Source organism: Tyto alba, unplaced genomic scaffold (assembly GCF_018691265.1).
Source record: "Tyto alba isolate M040663 unplaced genomic scaffold, T.alba_DEE_v4.0 Super-Scaffold_1, whole genome shotgun sequence".
In the NCBI taxonomy this organism is placed as follows: Eukaryota; Metazoa; Chordata; class Aves; order Strigiformes; family Tytonidae; genus Tyto; species Tyto alba.
In genome coordinates this window covers 28,514,666-28,533,753 of record NW_024881261.1, presented here as the reverse complement: position 1 = coordinate 28,533,753, position 19,088 = coordinate 28,514,666, and the positions used below count along the sequence as shown (strand labels likewise).

Sequence of the window (19,088 nt, the reverse complement as noted above, 5' to 3'; positions counted from 1 at the left end):
AACATCTTGAAAGCTTGTCTTACTTGCCTGCTTCTGTTACCTAATAAGACAACATTTCTTTCAGGCTTCTGTTGATCCAAACATCTGATGCTGCATATGTTGCACATTACATGTTTTAGCATTACAGCCTCTGGCACAAGTATTTCCACTTTTAGAATGACAACTGATTGCAGTTATTACCAATAAAGAATTCTTTTCAGATGATTAGAGAAGTTACTTGCATTCACTTCAGGCATTTCTGCCACTTTAAGGACTGTTTTTATGCACTGTAATGCAATAATTATCCTTGCAATAAAAGTAATTTACAATACACAATCTCATTCTTGCATGTACAAAATACAAAGATGTCCTTTATTCATTTGTTTTATAAAAGAATGTGACCCCTAGCCTGTAACAAAATGCTATTTCCTCTAAGACTCCATTTTAAAATGTAAACTTGGAGTATACAATGTCAGAGCCAGAATTATTATTCAAGAAACATCTGTGTCTTTATTCCTGAATTAGATACTCATAGTTTAAAAGATCCACTTAAAAATTATCATCTCATAGAAGACTGAAATTGCTCAAGTGCAATACACTGTTTTTCTAACCTTTATATCTTCAGGGTGATTTGTGAACTTGCACGTATGAGCAGGTATGTGAGTGGAATGTAGAAAGATGTGTTCAAGAAAAAACAAATGCATTTCAATTCTTCCTTCATAAATGCTGTTCACATGAATCTCTGCCTGTATCTTCAAACAGCTAAGGCACTGGATCATTTTGATGGTCCTCTGTCAAATAAGGCCAGGTTCATTTCCCCAGATAATCCTCTGTAAGCACATTTATTTTAAATTGGAATTTATTTTTTCTTACTTATTTAAATTGGAGTTCAAATAGGCATGGTTTCTATCATATTGTGCTAAAGTTTGGAAATAGGGCATTAACTTGCCTAAAACTTATACCTTTTCAGCAAATGTGGAAAAACACTACCTGTGAATTAACAGGGGAAGCAGAATAAGAATTGCTGAGCAAAACTTAGCTTTCCATCACTGTTTAAAACACTGCTTAAAAAAGAACTCTCGTATGATTCAAATACAGGTATGACAATGCAGAGATGCAAAATATGTCGAGCTTATAAAGGTATCTGGGATCAAGGGAGTAGACCTTTCCATACTTGTGCAGTCTTGGGGGCACACAGCTGGATCCTTGCTCTCAATCACATCACAGATGCCATCTGGACAAGTCTTGATACTCGGAGTGCATGTGGAATAGTTTGTGGTGATCCCTGTTAACAGAGAAACAGACAGCTGCACCAATACCATGAGGCTTTGAAGAAAGTTTATTGCATCTTCTCAGTGCATGCTGACACACCAAAGCACAGGTTACTTCTCTTTTAAAATAAACATCTATGAATATAAATATCATCTGCTAAAGTAACAGGCAAGACAACAGCTAAAAGCAACTGGAAGAAATATATTTTTCACTATGTTTTCTGCTTCTGACAGCCCTATGGGCATGTAATTCGCAGTTACAGTGAGTATGACTTGAAAAAGAGCTATGTAACCATTTTGAGACTGAAGAGTGGCTTTCACAACTAAGGATGTCTCTATGCAATTTCACACATACTTGAATATGAAAATTACAAGCAGTCAAAGAGAATTTATGATATTCATGCAGTTTGAAGAGATAAAGCATTGGCACAGAAGCATTGTTCTGGGAGAGTCAAGAGTACCATCACCTGTCAGATCTGTGCTACAGACCACAGAAAATAGAGGCGGCAGAGACACTGCTGCTGTGCTCACTGTCTGCTGGGGCACACCTGCTTAGAGGCTCACTGGTGTGTTCCAAACTCAATTCATGGTCGCAGAGATTATCTTGCAAGCCAAGTCACCCGTTCTAGTTACACTGCTGCAAACCTAGTTCACCACCTGGTGTTTTATGGATCATATTCAACATCACCAGGGATAAAATCAAGAATGACCATTCCAGCTTAATCTCATTTTCCTTCCTAGTACATGTTTCATTTGGTTATTATGATTAATTTTTTTAGCCCCAGCTTCTGTGTAGTTTACTATACCATGTTGTCCAGCTGGGATAAATCAGTTTATATCTATGGAAGTCAAATGCACAATTATAACTAAACAGAAGCTTGATTTCACACAACAGAAATGTACCTTTTCCACTTCCCTGTCTCCACTGGCATCTTCCTGTTAGCACTCCCAGGCCACCACACTCTTCACATTCAGCATGGTGCTTACTCACAGCACAAGACTCAGGACAATCCTCTTCCTTTTTTAAAACTGTTGGGAAAAGTGTTTGCTGTCAGTTCAGGACAAGGGAGATAAATACACAAGCAAGTCAGCCCAAATCAGAAGGAAAACTCCATTCTTAGGGGTAGATAGCAAGGAAAGAAAGATGATGAAAGAAGTGAAAGACTGAACACTGACTGGCCCAACTATCAGTAAACTTAGATGATAAATAAAGCCCACGTGTTTCTCTTCTGTGAAATAAAAGACAAACAGGAAGATCATGATGGCATGGTTATCTCTGCTTGATAGCACACTGTCAATGACTAGAACCATAGAAATGTGCTAACATACTGATAACAGAAAAATGGAGACCATAGTTTTTTATAGTTTCATACAAAACTTTTAATTAAGGGAAAACACTTAGTACTTGGACTAATGCAGTAATAGCACTAGCTAGAAATGAAATCTCAGACAGCACAAGGGTCTTGCAAAAAGAAAAGTTTACTGCAGGCTTTTGTTTCTTGTTTTTCTACCCATTCACTCTTGGCGTAGGAGTTCTGATATGGTATAAAGGAACAGAAGCAATTATCAGGTAGAATTGTAAGATTCTGCATAAAGTGTGATATGGTTTGTAGAGTAATTATTATGTTTCCAGTGTAATTCTCCTCTGCTGTGGCTTTTGTAGAAGAACATTCTGCCCTTATGAACTTTTCAGTGAAATGAAGTCAGTGAAAATGCAACATGAATGTTAAGCAAAATATTTTTTTTTTTTAAAAAGGAAAAATTGGAGAGAGAAGTGGGTAGAAAGATGATTGAATAAATATACTTAGGCCAGAGATTTGTGGTTTCATATATATACACACACTCTTTTTTTTTCTTCCACTGCAATGTGTGAAATACAAAATAAAGGTCACACAGACACACAAAAAAAGATTCTTCTAAATCAAATGTCATAATGAACATTAGGAATTGCGCAGGATGCACCACCTTTCTGTGCATTAGTTCTTCACACAAATATCTGCTGCAGGCAGGTCTGAATCAGAACTCAAAATGCAAACTTTGTAATCTGTATCTTGTAGCTCAGACTCATTTACATTATTAATGCCATCAGTTTATAGATCACCCTACTAATGCCTCATCTAATACCAGTAACACTTGTACATAAGTAAACAGCTCTAATTGACTCAGGCACTTACGAGTTCCTTCCAATACAATAGTGAGGAGGGTTTTGGTGTGTTTCCTGCTCTGCTTGTCTGTAGCTTGAACAGTGTATTGTATTTCCTTGCATTCGGGTCTGTGGAGCACAGAGGAATCATTCACATAAAGGCTTCCATATTTGTCTTCTCGGCCTTGAAGTATGCTGACAGGATAGCAGCTTCCATTGGGGGATAGTAACTTGTAGGTGATGTTCACACCACGGAATTTCATGCAGTTTTCAATGCAGATTTTTCCTATCTAGGCTCAAACACCAACAAAGAAATCACAGACAACAGAAACAAAACTATACATCAAAATTATTCTGTCCTTCCCAAAAATATCTGAAAGAAAATTGAGCATATTACATCTTGCAGAGTTCAGCATTTATCTTGAGTTTACAGATTTGGTATTTTACTATCAATGCAGTACGTGAATGCCTCAGATGTGACTTAGTCTCAGTAAAAACGAGAGGTAAAGCAGTGTCTTCAGGGTAGCAGAGGAAATGCAAAAAGCCTTGACCAAGACACTCAGTGATATTTGGTGCCTGCTGCTGATGGTCAGCAGTGTTCAGTAAGAACAAGACTCTGTGATTTGGGCAAGGCTGAGTTCAGTCCCTGCTCTGCCCAGGCTTATCAGTGAGAAAAACTTTGGTCTTTCTTGAGAAAGCAAGGAGCTCAGTGTGAGCAAAGCTGAGACTATTTTCAAATAAGACAGAAATTGCTAATACATAATTTTCATAATATTACAGTCAAAAAGTTTCTTGCCAGAGAATTCTCTGAAAGCCTTAAAAGGAATAAGAACTTCATTGTTTCCCTTTGCAATTTTTAAAACGTTTTAATCTAAAAATAAAAATATGTTGGTTTGCCATATTTGAACTTCTGCCTACCAGAATATCTATGCTAGAGCACTCTTCGGTCTGAAACAATTTATTTAAGAAGCACAGGAATGTAAAACCCCATCTCCTGTCCATCTCCTACAGGAACTGATCCAAAGCTCACTTTGGTTTTTCCATTTATAATAGTGGGATTCAGATCAGGCCCAGAGGCATTGGCTTTCCTTGCAGGGAAAACCACAATGTGAAGGGTGGGGTGTTATTGAAGGGAACTTGGTGATAGATTCTTTTCAAATGCTACGGTTAAGATGTGTTTCCAAGTAACACCACTGCTGGTAAAAGCATATCTGTACGTATTGGTTTAAGCATTCTTATTAAAGAATAAGATAAAAAAAAAAAAAAAGTTTTTTGTACTAGGACCTGGGACTATTTAAAGTCAGAGAAGCAGCTTTTGAAGTCCTAGAAGCATACTTTGTCATAGGATAGTCCCACTTGATCTAACTTATTCCCATTCACACCACTCACTGGTCATTTGGCACCATTTTTGTTGGGTTTTTTGGTGGCAGGATAGCATACAAAAACTATTAAAGCAAACAGAAACTAGGCCATTTCTTCCACGCAGTCTCCTTGCCACAGCATGCTGGGACTGGCAAGAAAGAAAAGAAGTAAAGACAAGACTTCAGCTGTTCATAAACTCCGTCTAGACACATGGTCTAGACAGGTCCCTTCCAGGACCACGTCATCTTAGCTTTGGTGCTGCACTACAATTAGTAGTGTTTTGCAACTGCTTAGATGGTACTTCTTTGAGGCAGTAGGAGAATATAATGGTGTTCCATGACATTAACCTTTATATAGACTAAACTGTCCTTTCTGTCTGCTTTGTCATAACTACTTTTTCCAGGGACGTTTTTGATCAACAGAAATTTCCTGCAAAAGGGATGGAGAAGACCCCATAAATTCAGCATCCCCGAAGAACAGATTATCCTTAGAGTAGCACATAGGCCAGTTTGGCTTTCTCTGTATAATCTGAGGTGAAGCTAAAAATGCCCCCCTCGAGATATCTCTACAAGAGAGACAGGCTTTCTCTTTTTGCCTGATTCCACTAGGGAAAGACCAAGCTTGTCACTTTGCTCTGGACTGCAGGTTCTGGAGTCAGCACAGCCCTCAGATACAGCACAGCACAGCCCCAGGAGAAGGAGGTAGAAGCAGCCAGTTCCTCCTTCTCATGAGGAGGGTGAAAAATAGCCTGGTAATCAGGATTAACATCAACATACAGAGGAGGAACCTACAAAGGTGCATTTTGCAAGACTCTCAAAAGTTAACACAGCAATACAATTATCAGAAATAGGAACAGAAAAATCCATCTTTTGAGCTCCAGAGTTTAATAAAGTCTGGATGATGATAATGTTCCTCTTCACTGAATTCCAGGGAGATTTGGACATATAACCTCTCTAAAAATCTCAGCCGATGTTATTCATCATTTGTCTCAGTAAATATCAACAGAGCTTTAAGTCCATTGATAAGTTAAATGCCACTGGGCAAGCTGTACTGTCAGGCCATGCTTCTGTTATTCAATTCATTTAGCTGCTCAAACAGACAAATGGCATCAGCCCAGCAGTTAATCATTTCTTCACGCTCTTGTGTTTTCCTTAGGGCAAGAGACAGTTCAGCCTTCATATTGATTTGGCCCAGTACTTTTCCTTGCTGCTCTGGCACATCAGGGCTAATTATGCAGACGACTTTAATAACGTGAAGTGCTGGGGACTGAGCTGCTTCCATTGACTTGTGCTCCCAGCCGAGCACACTGTAAATTCAAACTCAGACTCCAAAGTAAGTGGATGACACTTTAACTGATTGAGAACATCATCTCCAGAGCCAGGATGAGTTTTGCACTTTGCTGGTTGAGAATCAGAACAAAATCTCTTTGTGAATTTGTGTTTAGGCAGCACAAAGAAAGATCTCCCACAGACTTGGAGTTGTTCTTGCCAGGAACAGTTTTTCCTGCTACTACTGCCACCCAGTGAAACAGCACAGTTAGTGGGAAGTACAACTGTTCCCAAAAACGCTAAAATTCCCCTTCAGATGTTTAACTGTCCTGACAACATGCAAAACCAGCAGCTTTAAAAGTTAACTGGTGGGTCGGGTTTTTTTGTTTTTCATTCTGAAACTAGAAACTATATACTCCCAGACTTCAAACAAATGTGTTCAAGCAGTCGAGGGTATGAACAGAAACACAGTCTAACCAAATTTAATTGGGAACTCATTCATTCATAATATTATTGTATGCATACACCTACATATAAAATATGAGTTTACATGTGTATATATATATGTGCATACACATTAAAAAAATCAAGTAATTTATCTATATTCATACATACCTAACAGTTGAGTTTCCACACTTTTTACAGTTACAGTCATGCTGTGACTTACATAAAATCAAGGCCCATTTCTAGATGCTAAGAGCTAGACCATGAGTATCTTACACATCTATGCTATTATTTCTTTTAGGGGGGAAACCCACTGGTTTCACCCTATCTCCAGGCAAGTGTTTTTTTACACTGCTGAGAATAATGTTTTCACAATCTGGTGCTACAAAAACCTCAAATTTAACACCAAAAATATTGTCATCTCCACAAAAAGCACAGAATATGCTCTGAAGTTTCTAGACTGCAAATTTAAAAGCTGCAGCCACGAGGCATCACAAAATGTCATAAAAAAGTAGCTTTGTAAGGACCCCACTATGTGAGCACACTTGGTGTCTTTCTCTTATTTAGGATTTCCAGTGCAGACTATGGGTAAAATGTCCCTTGATGAAGCAGTAGCATTTTTATTGCTTGTAAGGCCTGTTCCGTACTCTGAAGAGCTATCAAGATATAATGCATTTCATCAGATTAAAGATAAGAACACGTAATATATCTAACTTCCCTTTTTATTTCTTTTTACAATTAGCCAGAGGCTTGAAGATTAATAAAACTGAATTCTTCCTTAGAATTCATCTAATGAATTGGTTTTCTCTGCAATTGGGATGATCATATTTTAGTCTCAGTTCTCCTCTCTGCTACAAATACAACAGCAGTTTTATAGCTTTATTTAGTTATGAGGTATACATTCCAGCATCTCTCCCAAAATGGCTCATCACTGATGTTTTTAATATTCACTTTCATAACATTTATTAAATTGAACTAGTTCCTTATTAATGTACGTGTTCCATAGGAATTACATTGTAATTTTCACCTGATTAACGTCAACCTGTTGGAACGTGTTTCTGGAAGGCATTATTAATGGCAAGGGTGGTGATTAAGCTAAAACGAGGGTTAAATTAGGAATTACATGAATTACTAACTAGCCATTATCTAGAGAAAAACCATTAACATACTGGAATATGTAGAGCCGGGACTCCAATCACTGGGACAAATTTCTTTTTTTGCAATTATTTATGACTGAGCCACTCATGGTTCCAAGTCCTCCTGTCTATAACACACATTATTTCTCTCTATTACTACTTCCATGTGTGACCCCTCCTCTGTTATTATGTGATGAGAACTAATGTCCAGTCTACCTGCTATCCACTGCATCCAGTAACAATCATATCAATACCACATTTTTCACTGATTCTACTCAAAACAACTAAAACCAACGCTTTAATGCATCTCACTCCAGTGATCTATCTACTAAGCTCTGTCGCTAACAGAGAGTGAAAGTTTAACACAGTTCTTACTTGTGCAAAGCGTTCAGCATTTCTGTTTACTGGGAACTGGTAAGTCATGTTTGGAAACTGAATGCTGACAGGGAGGATGGAGACATTGAAATGAAGCATCACCGATCTTTCTGGGCCATGAAATTCCGTGTCATTCACCAAGACATCCAACTGGAAGGAACGATGCTCTGTGACTGAAATACTTTTATTCAGTACCAGTTCTGCAAAGGAAAAGATTAGTCTATGACCAAACCACACTATCTGCAAATGTATATTTTGATACTGCAATCCCAACAAAATTATACCTATCAAAATTATACATCTCCAAGTTATTCCGAACTGGAAACAGGAGGTGAGTTAAATACGAAAACATGCTGCTATGGAGTTATAGTTTGTGCTATTCAAGATGTTTGGAGAGGTCCTCTTCCCTTCTACCTACCACATGGAGAACACTGCAAACAGAACCTCTTGCTTATCAGTATACACAGCATCATCTGTACACTCCCTACCCCAGACATGCACAAACTCCATTTTTTCAGTACATATTTAAAACTCAGTGTTTGCTTAACTTGAAATTTCTCAGCTTTCTTTAGCTCAATATCTGCAAAATGCTTGGAAAAATTCAAGAGCTTATTGGTCAATTACTAAAAAGCAACTTCTCCTTTATTTGTAGAAAGGGACCTTACTGTACTCATGTCTTGTTCCTCTCACTTGGCTGCCATTAGGGCTGAAATGGATTTCATCAAAGATGTGCTCTACCCGAAATGTTTCACTTATCCAGGGATCGTCGGTAATGATGGTTCCTGTGTATTTCTTTCTGCTGCTTTCAAGGGGATAAATAGGTGTGGTGTCTGCATCGTATACAGTTAGTGTTGCAAGAACAGTGCCCTAGAAGAAAATAATAAATGACACTGCTAAATAACCTGAAGCTTTCTTCCTCTGACACATGTTTGGGGGATTGAAATATTGGTGAAAATAAAACCTTACAACTTTCACTCAAGCTCACTTTCATTCAAATTAATTTTAAGCTTCAGGTTACCACTCTTTCACACCTATATGGATCTGAGTTAGAAGCTCAAAAGACAATGGCAGTGGAAAAGGACTTGTCATATCATCACTTGAGTCTATGTCTAAATACAGTGCTAAACTTTTGAGGTAGGAAATGAGTACACATGCACAGATCCTGATTTTTGTCATTTTTAAAATCACTTTTTTTCTAAAATACTACCAAAAAAAAAGGCAGGAAAGTAATATTCACACTTAAAAGATATGAAATACATTCATAAGGGGCAAACTCATTACCCAGATGACAGAAGTGGCCTGGGTTATCTGTCTTCTGCTTAGTCTACTAGATTGCTTTTTGCTACCTGGACACTGAAGCCACAAGGCCTTTAAGGTTTTTATTAGAAATTCTTTTGTTTCAAGTTTGTTTAGTTTATAGAAAAGATTAAAGTTTCCAAATGCTTTTTTCTTCTACTATAAAATGCCAGTGAAATTCACTACATTCTGAGCACTTTGCAGGCCTGTAATTTCGAAGATAATATTTTACTTTATAAAACAGTTTTATGAGACGTTCACCTTCTATCATCCAGAGCTAAATGAAACTCCCAAATCTCAAAATTTTCAAAAATAAAAAGGCATTACTTTATGTCCAGCAAATGTGATGGGTTCATAGGAGTCTTGTCAACACTTGTTCTAGTCGGGAGGTGGCAGCAAAATCCCAAAATCATTCTTTTCCCTTCCAGACAAATACGAGCAAAATGTACTTCGAAGGGAAATCTGACTACAAAACCAGATGTTGTTGTAACGAAACAGAAGTCCTCTCACGAAAAATGTATCATTCAGGCCCCCAAAGAAGTGCCTTCTCTATACCACTGATTTATAAAAGGTTCTTGCTCCAGTGGAAGAGCCAAAGGGCCCACCCGTGTACTTCTCTACTGAAGCAAGGGGTATATGTGTGCAGGGGGCACAGACAAAGACACCCAGGGCTTCAGACCTCTTGAAAGATCACCTTGGAGCGGTAAGTGAAAGTGAGAGGGCAACATTAAAGCAAGATCCCAGAGCTCACCCTTGACAGCCTGACATTGGAAACTTCAACACCTTTGCAGGTACAATGTTTGTCTGCAGAAGGCAACTGCTTCTTCTAACTTTCTGACACTGGTACAACATCCTAATAAATGTTCTGAATTTAGTTCTGATCTCTTATATAAATTTGCATATATGGGAAGGATACACACACATACCTGCTCTAACAACACTCAGTTTTAGTCACCTGGGGGAAGCAACTCTGTAACAAATACAGAGCAGAGGTCAGTATGGGGAGATAGAGCAATCTGGCCCACTGTCTCAGCAATGGCCCATCCTGACATCAGGAACCGCTCACATTTCTTTATACTGTTTAATTCCTAACCCAAACTCTTCCTTCCTTAGAGTCTGAATAAGATATAACTTGGGAGATAGGAATCCTACAAACTCAGCATGTTACAATCATGTTTGTAGAGTATGGTGCGGTGATGTGCTCTTTGCTGAGATCCATTACCCAGAGCACGGTGTGTCCCAGTAATCATGTCTCCTACCACTGAACTCCTACTGTAGGGACTAGATAAAGGACAACGTTACCTCTTTCCTGTTGAACTCCACGACAGCATCTGCAGTATCCGTGCCATTGGGAAGGAAGGGGGGAGAGTCATCTTCATCTAACACATTCACCAGGAAGGGCACCTCAACTTGCATTTCCCTGAAGCCCTCTCTCATGGTACATTTGGCAATCAGCTCATATCTCTCTCTCTCCTCTCGATCTAGGCGCTGTGTCACACTCACACCAGTGGTGTTCTCATTGTACCGAAAGGGCATACCTTCAGCTGAAAAACAAAGCCACAGTATAAATAGGGACAATCACTTCGCATTGTAGGGCTCTAATAGTTTTCTTCTTTAATACCCTTTTGCAATCCGGTAAATCCATTTGGACATCATGACTGCATGATAAAAGGCAGGCTCAGAAGTGAAACAGAAGGAAGTTATGGGGTTATATCAGGGCAGGTAGAAAACATGGAATAGTTGAGAATATTCCACAGTCTAAAAACAGCTCAATTTAAAGCTCAGGATATTCCCAGTCTGCTCTTAGCAGGTGCAAACTTCTAGAACCAAATGTTTCCTTAGGAAAGGGGATAGTCCTCCTTCCCTTCCCCTCTGTATATCTCAATGGTAAAATCTTGAGGCTCAGTTCATGTTTGCAATGAAATTTCCTTTATAGAATTGCTCTAGAGGATCTACTACTACAGAGATCTTAACAGTGAAGCTGTTTACATCTCTTGATGGTACACGAGTGGCTCAGTTCCAGTTTTACCTGCCAGAATTTGGTAGGAAATGCTGATATTCTGACACAGATGATGAACAGAGGGTAACTGGAGCTGATGAAATGTGCCAGGTGGTTTGTTTTCCTTGATGTGAAAGGAGAGATCCATTTCTGTGAAGCAAAGCTGCCTTGCTGTCAGGGAACTACAAGCTGGTGCAGTAGCATTGATCAAGGAGAGGAAAACTGTGGTGCGCGTAGCAGAGTCACATTCCTTCTCTTGGAAAGGGTGGGATGAAAGGAATACATACAGCATCACCTTTGATAATGGCATCCAGTTTCCTACAGCTTCAGTAAAAAAAAAAAAAAAAAAACACCAGAAGGAATATTTTACAGAAGAAAAACTAACATTTCTATTACTCATTTTTTACTCTAGTCCATTATTCCACAAACAACCATATTGGCCTATTATGTAATAAACCAATTCTTCAATACATCATCTGCTGGTGGGAAGACCTTATATCTTAATAACCCCAGTAAGACAAAAAACTATAGGTGTTAGCAACAATTTTACTTTGTGGAACCTCACAGAACAATATCAGTATTCTGTCTGTAAAACACTGACATAAACCAGGTCACTATTAGTAACCAGTGTTTTGATAGGACTGTTTTTTGGAGAGACTAGAACGGGGTGGGGTGTCAGCAGGGAAAAGAGTGCATGAAATGGCAACAGATATTCAGGACAGACCCACAACTACAATCATTTAAGTCACAGTGTTCTGATAGTTTATACCAGTTGAGAATATGGGCCAAATTGTTTATGTTTAGAGGACAAATTACTTCATCATTTTAAAAGATAAAGAGCTGGTCAAAAGATAACATAAAAGTTAAAATCAACCTATAGCATCTATTAATACACCCTCAAGCCTTAATTATTTTGATTACCTTGGTTTGACTACAGACAGAATGATAGCATATCTGTAACAGATCTAATTCACTTGAAAAGATGCTCTAGGTCATTTTGATCCATATGAACAAAACAAGGCTCAAGTTCTGGATAGCTGTTCTTCCTTTGTTCAGTCACAAATGGCTGTCTGATACTCATGAACACTCAGTACCAAAAATTCAGTGAAAATGGGTGAGATACCAAGCACTCAGCGCTTGAAAAATAAAACATGAAGTGTCTGAATTTGAACATTTCAACATCAAGGCACCTAAGTGAAAGGGTAGTGTTAATATATGGCTCTTACAAACTCAAGACAGTTACTACAGACTCTCTCCAACAGAGGAATTTCTGCAGCTGATCACAGCGGTGTGCCATTAACTCCTCACCCATTTCCTCCTCCACCATCTAATGATACCTAATTTCCTCATAGATCAAAATCACCAAACCCAATTTACTGCTAGAGCATAAAAGAAAGGGAACAAAACTGAAATAATTCATTTCTGTAGTTCAATAGTAAGCTTCACTAACAAAGTCAAATCTCAAGAGAGGTAAAGGGGCGCACTTAACCACTTCTTTCAAGAGCTGTTTGGTATTACATGTAAAGCTGTGATTTATACAGCTGTGAAATGCAGAAAAAAAGTATTTCAAGTAGTGCAACTTTCCCACCGTACCGGAGTCCACACTGTGAGCAATTAGATCTGTCCCAGGTCAGCGTTTGCTTTAGCATATAGTTCCCTGCACTCGCTATGGGTTTTGTTGGGACTGGTTCCTCATTTTAAAAGGGCAGATATGTTTCTTACAAATTTGATGCTCATATGCTGATGGATAAATCTCATGTTCTGAATTTACTTTGCTTTAACAACAGATACTTCAACTATAAAAGCAAGTCTTCTCATACTTACACAACATGTTAAAATCTTCTCTATCCAGGCTTTTGCTGAGGTAGAGAAGTCCTGTTTTTTCTCTGATTTGAAACCAATGATTTTCATGGGATCTTGCTCGAGAAATAATGAGATTCTGGCACAGATGAAAGTGGGCCATTTCCCCATGTGAATCCCTCAAGGCATGGATGCGCAGGAGAGGCGTACCTGCTGGCTGATCAATGTAGACATTCTCTGAATACTCTTTTCTGGGAAAGTAAAGACCAAAGGCAGCTGCAAAGGAAGGCACACAAGAGGAGAGGTGGTCCCAGTTAAAAGATTTTTTCACTGGCATTTTCTTAAGAGATGCACTTCCAAAGAGCCAAAGGCTTAATTCTCCAAGGATTAAAGAAGCATTTAAAAATATGTGGAAAAAGGCAGATCCTCATCTGGTGTAAATAAATATAGTTTTACTGCACTCCAGCCAGGAACATAGCCACCAAAAATTTGGCCTATAGCTTATGTTCAAGTTACAAAATCATCTTTTTGAAAGCAAAACTGCTTTGCTGTAAACATGGCCCAGTTTAAGCAGAACACTTAATGAAGCTCTACTTGTCAAATTTTACTTAAGTTTGTATCTGGAGCTCTCAGCTGTAATTCCATTATCACACAGACGACATTCGAAGAAAGGAAAAACGTTTGATGAAATCACACACTTTAAAAGCCTAAGCACACTCTCTGTTAAGAGAAAACACAGAAATGTACCACTAACTCGTGCTTTTCCTTGGATTACATAAAACCTCTGACATCGGAGTCCTTTCATGGTTCACTCCCTTTCTAAACAGGCCAGCATGACACTTATGATACAGAAAACGGGAGCTGTTTAAATAAAATTGACATGAAAGTCTTAGAAGTATTTTAAATATGACAGATGGGAAGGCTGACAACCGAGTTGCCTGAAGTGGGGAGAGAAACGTACATTTACTTCTAATACAGCAGCTGTGACTGGCCCATTATTCTTTGACTTTCTTCCCTCTCTGACATTGCAGACGTTTACGTTTAGTAGGGCTCAACTACCCCTTGATGCCTGTTTCTTTAGCTGATCCCACCTTACCAGGTCAGTTTGCAATGGCCCCTCTACCCCTTTCCAACACTTCCCTTCCAATTCTGCTGCTCACAAATAAGATCACAGTGCAAGGCTTGGTAAGCAAGGAAGGTACAACAGGATGCTCACTGCACTAATGCTCACTGAAATACTGGAACTGTCACTCTTGTACTTCACCTGTATTGACTGTCAGTACTTGCTCCCGTACAAAAGAATATTTGCATATTGCAGAATTTTGCATCATTTAATCTGATTTGATAAGGAGTAGGGCACATAAAAGGCTCACACATCTGCTGAACAAATGAAAATAATAACAATTTCCATATGTTACTAATACAAGACTATCTTAGCTGAAATCAAGCCAGATACAACTGGAAATGATGGTAATACAGCAGTAAAATCAGGGATAAAATGCCAAAACATCTTCAAAATAGCATCAAGCTATAACACCTATTTATTTTTTATTACTATTGGATCCATACGCTGTTCTACTGAATGGAGAGGACCGCAAACAAACTATAAACAAGAGACCTCTAATTTCATTTGGAAATACCACAGAAACCACTGTACCTTCCAATGATTCATGACATCATCAGTATCCCTGGATGCAATTACATCTATAGGCTTTACAGAGGCCCATTATTTTTTTTACATATACTTTTCAATATATGAATAAAGTGGTAAAGTAATACAGTAGGTGAATTCGCTCCAAAGTAATTCATTCAAAGGGAAGTCAACAATAATCTTCTTGAGAGTTTTAGAAAAGCATTAACTCCTGACATCCCCTGTTTGGAAGAAAGCTATTACTTCTGATTCTGGCACTATCACCATCTTTTTTGTAAGTTAGATTCCTGAACATTCGTAATAAATTTCAAATATTTTTGCAGTCCCTCTGTCTGTCTTTTGTGAAGTGCAGGAAAACCTGGTGAATATGCACTGCTAGACATCCTAACAAACTGGCTCATTAACAAGAGGGTAAGGTGATATCCAAGTAGCAAGTCCGGTCCCAGTTCAAGCAAACAGATTTCTGCGAGGCATTTTCTATAAAATCGCAATTCTAGAATTATGCAAACTTCCTCATGAGAAAAATTCAGCACTGAAAATACACTGCGCAAGACTAAAAAATTACTTTTAACCCACTGATGCATACAAGTGAGTCTTATACAATACACTACAGAACACGGGAATATTTACTTACTTCCTTATTTCTAAGACTGGGGTGAACATTTCTAATCTGAGTGATGTTATGTGCTCAGCATCACAAACACATCACGCAGTGCAAGAAGGAGCACCGTAGCACAGACATAAAATCACCTCCAGTGAAAGAAGCATATAGAAAGTACAGTATATATAAACAGTATGGATGTGTAAAGTGTGAAATTGGGAAAAAAAAAAAAAAAAAACAAAAGAAAAAAAAAGGAAAAAACAGGATATTTTGAATTGTAATTGTATATTTCCTTGTCTTAAACAAGTGCGTTAATCTTTATATGCTTTGCTCTACAAATCTGGGTCCACACTACATGCTAGTATGTGCACAGTCATGTTTAACAAAGCACATGAATAATTATGACAGACATTGCCACTTAAATGTCTGAAACTTTGCATACAACTACACCTCAGCAGAGGTCAGCAACACCACTGCGCTGCATCTGAAATAAGAAGTTTGTATTTATGCCACAAACTCTCTGAAATTCCTTGGTACCTGTTCACAGCAGCAGTCTTCTCCAATTCTCAGGAAAAAAGGGGAAAAAAATCCTGTAATATAAAAATTTGATTTCTCTGTAGGTAACAGAATTGCAAAACAATGCTTTGTATTTTGAAAAGAGAGGAGAGATTCCTTCATAAAACAATTTAGACTTTGCATCACTAAATAACCAGAAATGTTTTTCACAAATATAAAAGCCACTTTAAGAAATTAGGAAAATCCACTGTAAGAAATTTAAATAGAAGCATGATCTTTTTTCTCCCCAATTCAAACCTAAAAGCTGATGAAGCTAAATTCTGTCCATCAAAAGTGTCACTTTTTAGCACAGAGCATACTTCTATATAAAGGACAACACTTAAGGATAGTTTTAAGTGACACCAGTGGATACAATGTACTTTCATGTTTTACTTAGAAAACAAGTATTTAAAGCAAAGAGACTCTACAACACTGTAGAAACTTAGACAGTAAAATTTTTAAAAATATAAAATAAAAATTTGATTTAGCCATGTAACAAGATTCACCCAATGCTGCTGATCTTGAAATTATTGGGATTTTGTGAAGTGGTTTGTGTCCCTCTCTAACTCCATTTCAAGCACTGAAAGAGATGAGAGGTACACAACAGAGTGCCCAGGTCACAACCACGCTCTGCATATAAATCTCTGGAGGCTGATTTTGAAGGAGACCTTTGAAGTAGAAATGTAGCACCCACTTCTCTGAGCTGCCTTCATTCCTTTAAGCCCTAGTAAGTTAAAACCAGATTCAATAAACTTGCCATCTGGCAAATATGCTGCAGGAGGAAGAGGTTCTAATCCTGGCCACAGTTCCTTGTGTGCTGGGGAAAAAAAAAAAAAAAATCAATTTTCAAGGACTTGTGCAAGCTTCCTCTGGAAGCCAGATGGAATTTTTATTGAATCTGCCATTTAAATAAAGAGGAATTGAGATGGTTACACTCAAACTGATGGTTAAAGTGCTTTTGCTTAGGAATTAAAAACAGAGAAACATTTCACATTACAACCTTGAAATACACCACGAGAAGGTTGCCCTCTGTAACATACATGAGTAATGAGAGAGAGAGAGTTATTGAAATGTTTTAGAATCACTGAACTTTTTTTTAGAGGACGCTTCATCTCTCCTCTATTCTACAATAAGCTCAGAAAACAGGGTAACCAGTGATGGATGAGCAATATTACATGATAATAGAGTATCAGTAACATACAGAAGAGAAAAGTGATCAGGTTTAAGCAGATGTAATGCTACTGACTAATAGCTCCTACAGGAAATACAGTTATGACAGCAGTTTTCCAGTTCAGAGAGAGAAAGCAGATAAAATGAGAGTGGAGAAATTAAATTATATATACTTTGAAGTGTTCATGATTGCCTTTCGAAATAAGGCCTTTTTTGATACTAATTTACTTTTTTTTTTGTACAAAATTTGTTGTAGGAAACTTTACATGGTTTTTAGTGCTTTTTATACTTGCCACTATAGCTTTGAGTGGAATTGGTGGACTACTCTTGACGAAAACTGTTAAACCAACTATAGCAACATTATACTCTGACCACCACCAACAATGACGAAAAACATAATTTAACTTTTTAGTCACAAAACTAAGCAGCCTGAATTTTTTTATTAGTGGAGAGGAAGGCTTCATTGTAAAACATTCTCCTAGACAATTTTTGTAACCATTTTTCAAGTTACAAATTTGCAGACCTCAGAAAACCTGTTCTGGAGCAAATTATCCCAGTCACAAGATTTTCTCTGGGAAAGAATGCACTTAGATAACTGGAAAACCATCTCAGGTCTGTGTGGAGCACTTGCAAAGTCTCAAAGCACATTGGAGATGGTGAGAAGAGAGGACAACCAATGCACACCAGGGTCACTAGTCAGGAGCATCCTGTCACCTTGGTCCACAAGAAAAGAGACCCATCCACAACATCCTCTTCTGAAGAGAAACTGGTGTGGGTATAGCAGCCAGTGAACTGCCAGTCAGAAAAACACAGCAGCTAGCTCACTCTAACCTAAGAGCTAAGCCCAGAGAAACTGTAAAAGCAGAGCACTGTTCAAATTCAAGGCTCCCCACTTAGCCAAACCATTTGCCTCAAGCTAAGTAAGCAGGTGTCTTATGTAGCTCATAGTGAAAATTCAAAGCTTAAATGACCACTGCTAGCTTTAAGTTACACCATGCATTTGAACAAAAGGTTCACTCTTGATTTAAAGACTTCAAATGACTGAAATCCAACATATTTCTTTAAAGTTATTTTGGGTTTCATTACTCAGGTAATCTGAAAATTGTCTCTCTAGCCTGAGTGTTTGCTACCTTCCACCTTCTTTCCGCCAGTTCATATTATAAGTTACACTTTTTTCCAGTAAAGGAAAATCTTCACAGATCTTATGGTGCCTGTTGGATGAACATGCGTTTAAAACCACAAGGACTGGTTTGAGTTTCTAAGAAAACATAAGGAAAAAGAAAAATCAGCAAAATGGAAATGGAATGAGGTTTATTTTTCATTCAACAAGTAATATAGATCTATATAACCCACATCTGACAAAATTCACTCAGAGCTCCCCAGTATTTTGGAGGACAACACAACAATTTATTAAGAATAGAACAGCCCTCATGCAATCAAAATCCTTAAACAAGAATTGGCATGCATCTCCAAGAAAAGGGGTATGCCTTTAATGCAATCATAGCCCTATCATCGTAATATATAGGATTTAATGATATAATAGATGAACATGGGAGTCTGCTGTTAATAATGCCCCATTTGTTGCCCAGCATCAGATTTCAACGAGCAATTATCTGGCAAGGTTAGTTTTGTGTTCCTGAAATAATTATCTTTACTTTTGATGAGTAGCCATTATGTTCCATTACTAGTATTAATATACACAAAATTCGATTCATCAGAGAACAAGAGCAGCAATGCACTTGTAATATTTTAAATTAAAGGACTTGCCCACTTAATGCCCTTCTAACCGCTACAGAATTAATAAACAAACTCGCCCTCATAAACCAAAAAGTCAGTAATTTAGAAAAAACCCTGTCACTCAATGGAAGGGTAGAATGAAACAGCAGAGGTAGAAACAATGCTAGGTGGATTGAACACCCTGCAAGGTATTCAAGACAATATCCACCATTTAAGAGAAGTTGATCTATCCCATAAGAATATAATAGTTTTGCCAGCATTTAGATGAATGTTTCTTCAGTCAGAGATGTTTTAACAGAGA

The 19,088-nt window shown here is 38.0% G+C and overlaps 1 protein-coding gene across 1 annotated transcript in view; it reads right to left on the bottom strand.

The window, feature by feature from the left end:
- RET (ret proto-oncogene) overlaps positions 1-19,088 on the bottom strand; it is an 87,950-nt gene that overhangs the window by 28,687 nt on the left and 40,175 nt on the right. The window contains exons 2-9 of the mRNA XM_042790319.1: positions 13,098-13,349; positions 11,304-11,597; positions 10,577-10,818; positions 8,644-8,845; positions 7,979-8,178; positions 3,425-3,683; positions 2,154-2,279; positions 1,154-1,264 (exon numbers count right to left, since the gene is read on the bottom strand). Of these exons, the coding sequence (XP_042646253.1) occupies positions 1,154-1,264; positions 2,154-2,279; positions 3,425-3,683; positions 7,979-8,178; positions 8,644-8,845; positions 10,577-10,818; positions 11,304-11,597; positions 13,098-13,349 (1,686 nt within the window). The remainder of the gene's footprint in view (positions 1-1,153; positions 1,265-2,153; positions 2,280-3,424; positions 3,684-7,978; positions 8,179-8,643; positions 8,846-10,576; positions 10,819-11,303; positions 11,598-13,097; positions 13,350-19,088) is intronic.